The 4,973-nt window shown below is 37.1% G+C and overlaps 1 protein-coding gene across 1 annotated transcript in view; it reads left to right on the top strand.

The window, feature by feature from the left end:
* The first annotated feature begins 1,858 nt into the window (after positions 1-1,858).
* LOC107689374 (DNA ligase 3-like) overlaps positions 1,859-4,973 on the top strand; it is a 14,525-nt gene continuing 11,410 nt past the window's right edge. Inside the window, exons 1-3 of the mRNA XM_016487333.1 lie at positions 1,859-1,996; positions 3,210-3,800; positions 3,940-4,068. Of these exons, the coding sequence (XP_016342819.1) occupies positions 3,257-3,800; positions 3,940-4,068 (673 nt within the window). The 5' untranslated portion in view covers positions 1,859-1,996; positions 3,210-3,256. The remainder of the gene's footprint in view (positions 1,997-3,209; positions 3,801-3,939; positions 4,069-4,973) is intronic.

Genomic DNA, 4,973 nt, shown 5'->3' with positions numbered 1-4,973 from the left:
GCTTATCTGATTAATTAACATGCTATGGTCTAGATATGGATAGGAAAATATTTACAGATGCTACATTCCCATGATACCCTGCAAGAAATGATATCTTTGTTGATTGCATAATCTGCAATCCTTGATCTCCATAATCATATGTTAATAGAGCATATTTATTGCTAGGGGAAGTCGTGGCCTAACAGTTAGAGAGTCGGACTCGTAACCCAAGGTTGCGGGTTCGAGTCTCGTACCGACAGGGATTGTAGGTGGGGGGAGTGAATGTACAGCGCTCTCTTCCACCTTCAATACCACAACTGAGGTGCCCTTGAGCAAGGCACTGAACCCCCGACTGCTCCCCGGGCGCCGCAGCAAAAAATGGCTGCCCACTGCTCCGGGTGTGTGTTCACTGCTGTGTGTGTGCACTTTGGATGGGAAAAATGCAGAGCACTAATTCCGAGTATGGGTCACCATACTTGGCCACATGTCACGTCACTTTTTATATTTAATTCTGCTCTAGGCAAGATTTGGCACATGAAGATGTGGTGTGGTGAATTAAAAGTGCATTTATATTTGTGTTTAGTAAACACAGGGAAGTGTTTAGAGTAGAAACCTTGAAATGCCTTCTGGACTGATGTGATTATAGTAGCTTTGAGCTTTGCTCAGCATCAGTGCATATTTCAGAATCTGCTGAATCCTACATACTAGGAATTTAAATTCACTTTGCTGGGGGAAAAAACATCTACGCTGCTCATTGACACATGAACTAAAATTTGATTTTGTTGGAATAGTTTTCTTATGTGCCATAAACTTATAATTGTCTTGCAGATTACATTTTATGAATGTTTCCCAACTCATTGTCCTAAACAGGAATCAGATGTGTGTATGTGTATGTGTATGTGTATATGTGTGTGTGTGTGTGTGTCTGTGTGTTAAATGTGACTCTTTAATAAGTATCATTAAAATATAAAAATAAAACTTTTATTAACATTAGAAAAAATAATGATAAAAGTCAACATTAGCATAGAGGTACATCTCAGTATAATGTAAATATGTCGAGAGTGGTGGAATTACAGCCATCTCTTGGTATGAAGAAGATGTACTAGTCTTGCTGTGTCTGCTGAATAAACTATTACTCAAATCCACAAAAGGATTGTACTGCTGTGATTGTACTTTTGGAACAAACACTGCATTGGACCTACTGTTAGGCATTCAACCCCAGTTGCTAATGCCAAAGTATAATAATGTACTAACTGCAATAAATAACATTTAGCATTTTATAATATATTTATAACTTTTATGTATTGAATATATAGTTTATAGTGTATACATTACAAAAAAAGCTGGATTAATACAACTGAAAAATTACTAATTAAATCAAAATGACATTTTATTTATTTTATCAAGGTGTATTATCTTGAATATAAAAGAGCATAAATATGAAAATAAAGAAATATATGGCAGAAATAGTAAGATTACGACGCTAGAACGCTGTTCCAGATTAAACTGCAGGGTTTTTTCAGCATGAGGACTACAGCTCCCACAAGTATGTGAGTTGACCTGCTTGGACGAAACAGGCAACAACTGTAGTCCTTATTTAGCAACCTGTTTTATTTATTTATTTATTTATATTATTTATCTTCAAAAAGTCAGGTTTTAATGTGTGTAATTTAAATTGTAGAACAAAACGCGGAATTCTTGTTTGCACAAGGAGTTTTAAAACTTTTAAAATATAAAGTCTACAGTCGAGTTTGGGAGCGCTCTCCTTAGGTTTGTGTCTAAGGCAAGTGTTTTCAAAAACGAATAATTATAAAACAGCGATATGTAACGGTGCACATGCGCACGGCACAGGAAACACTTCCAAACAAAGAGAAAACGCTCATGTGATTTAAAGGGGACAGAACACAATTCAGAACCGTGTTCTTTTTTCTTTTTTTTGCTAGCATATTAGTTATTTGTTTTTAAAATGAAAATCGTTACGCAAGGAGCCTGGGGTCGTCTTGCAATGAAAACTGAGGTAAAACGTGAGATGAAAACGAATGTATCATCTCTCACATCTAGCTGGTCGTATGGCTGCTGCGGCATAGTTTAGCTAAGGTTACCATGTAAGCTAATTCCACGTTGATCAACAAAGCGACACGTAAACAGATCCACTAAAATATAATTGTAAGTGACAGTTCTGTCAGTATCAAATGACAGTTTCGGCACACGCTATTTGAAAATGACATTGCTAGTATTTTTTATACTAGAGTTCGCTGAAGTTGCTTATGATTCTTCTGCATTGCATTGTGCTGGACTGCAGGTATTTTATACTAAAATTGACTATTATACACACAGTGGAGTAGCAAGTCATCCCCTGGCCCATGTGCAAAAACATTGTCTTTTCTACTAGTTCCAGCACGAGATAAACATGAATGAATATCAGAAGACGTTGAAAAAATCAGAACTACTTAAAACTAATGTCTCATGTAATCGATAAATCAATCAGTGTTTCGAAAATCGTCAATAAAACAGCATGTGAATAGTCATAACAGGTGTAACAACATTTACATTCGGGTTTTTTTTGAGTTGGTGGAATTTTCACATTAACTTTATTCACGCAATATAACACAACTTTAATCTCGTAATTTTTACTTTATTCTAAAAATATTATCGCACTAAAACGCTGCCATGTTTACTAAGGTTTTTTTTTAGCAGCAAATCAGAATATTAGAATGATTTCTGAAGGATAATGTGACACTGAAAACTGGAGTAATGATGCAAAAAAAAAATCAGCTTTGAAATCACAGGAATAAATTACATTTTAAAATATATTCAGGGTTTAAATAGTAAAAATATTTCACAATATTACTGCTTTTGCTGTATTTTGGATCAAATTGCAGGCTTGGTGAGCAGAAGAGGATTCTTTAGAAAACATTAAAAATCTTACTGTTCAAACATTTTATGTATGTTTGTGTGTGTATTTGTGATCTGTAGAGTTGCAATAACATTTCACAACTCTTCAGAGTCTACATATAAACATACACTCTACATAATGTATATGTTTGTTTGTGATCTGTAGAGTTGTAACATGTTATTGCTTAATAAAAAAATATGATATTTCAGTTTAGCTGCCACCTCACCAGCCTATACTTAAAATACTAAGCTTAACATTCCCACACAACTCTAGTTTATGTCAAAAATACCCCTGAATGCTGTTTAAGCATGAGCATTTTGTGTTTTTCTTGCAGAAATCACCTCTGCTGTGTAAGATGGAAACTCTCTTTTACTGAACTTTATGCCCAGTCTTTGGCTTGGCAGGGCAGTGAGGACACTCAGCAGATCATCTGTGCCAAAACTTTGTAAGGAAACTTCATTCAGAGCAACACTAAATCATCAGTCGCTCCAGTGCTCGAGGACTCTTATATTTTCGTGGGGCTTTGTGTCTAGCCCCAGTGGCATCGTTTTCTGTGTGCCACAAATTCGACAGTTTAGTCTCAGCTCCGGCTCTTATTTCCACGTTTCTTGGCCTGAGTGGCGAAGTGAACGACCAGTCATGGCAGAGCAGAGATACTGTGTGGAATATGCCAAACGTGGCACGGCTGGCTGCAAGAAATGCAAAGACAAGATCATGAAGGGGCTGGTCCGGATTGGCAAGATAGTGCCAAACCCTTTTAGTGAGTCTGCAGGGGAAATGAAGGCGTGGTACCACGTGAAGTGCATCTTTGAGAAGCTTGAGAGAGCACGCGCCACCACAAAGAAGATCGACGACATTACAGAGCTGGAGGGATGGGAGGAACTTCAGGATGAGGATAAAGAACTAATCAATAAACATGTTTCAGGTATTCAGCCACTGTTACCCCTAGCTTTACTCTCCTTGTTTAGTTCAGATCAGATGTCATCGCAGACCTGACATATGCTGAGCAGTCTTCTCTTCTCTTCTCTTCTCTCCTCTCCTCTCCTCTCCTCTCCTCTTAACAGAACTGGCAGGCAAAGCCAATGCATCTCCAAAGAAGAAAGTGCAAGCAAAGTTAAACAACAGTGGGCAGCTGTCAGCACCGCTAGCTGATCCAACAGTCAATGCTCCTCGCAAGTTTTCTGGCTTCACAGGTACAACGCCAAGAGAGTTTCACAAAATGTTTTTTTTTTTTTTTTTTTGCAGTTTTCTTTTGTTGATATTTTTGTTTGTTGCTTTTGCTTTTTGTAATGTACACTATGGTTCAAAAGTTTGGGGTCAGTAATATATTTTGTAAGGTTTTTGAAAGTCTTTGATGCTCATCAAGGCTGTATTTATTTGATCAATACAGTAAGAACAGTAATACTGTGAAATAGTATTACTATGTAAACAACTGTTTTATATTTTAATAATTTTTTATTTTTGTTTTATTTATTCCTGTGAAGGCAGACCTGAATTTTCAGCAGACAATTTTAAGATCCTCCAGAAATCATTCTTATATGCTGATTTGTTGCTCAAGAAACATTTCTTCTGCTTATCGATGCTTAAAACAGTTGGCTGCTTAATAGTTAAAATAGATATTTTTTTGTAGCAAAGTTTACTGAATAAAACTATCTATTTATTTAAAGGGGTCATATGATGCAATTTCAATTTTTCCTTTCTCTTTGGAGTGTTACAAGCTCTTGGTGCATAAAGAAGATCTGTAAAGTTGCAAAGACTAAAGTCTCAAATCCAAAGAGATATTCTTTATAAAAGTTAAGAGTCAGCCACGCCTACCTAAAACGGCTCGTTCTAACACGCCCCCACATGTCTACGTCACTATCTGGGAAGATTTGCATAACACCGCCCAAATGTTCATGCAAAGAAAGAAGGGGTAACTTTTATTCTCGCTGTAGTATTGTTGTTGCCGCCGCCATGTCGTGAAGGCGCTGTGTGTTTCGTTGTGAAGCGAAACTACTTTGTTTGGTCTTCCAAAAGAGGACGATATCCGCTTCGTCATGCCTAGAGCTGATCTGTGCTGGTCGCTGAGGAAATACATCAACTTTGGATCAACGGATCG

This window comes from Sinocyclocheilus anshuiensis, unplaced genomic scaffold, assembly GCF_001515605.1.
Source record: "Sinocyclocheilus anshuiensis isolate Anshui unplaced genomic scaffold, SAMN03320099.WGS_v1.1 scaffold946, whole genome shotgun sequence".
Taxonomy (NCBI): Eukaryota; Metazoa; Chordata; class Actinopteri; order Cypriniformes; family Cyprinidae; genus Sinocyclocheilus; species Sinocyclocheilus anshuiensis.
This window is presented reverse-complemented; position numbering and strand designations above follow the sequence as displayed.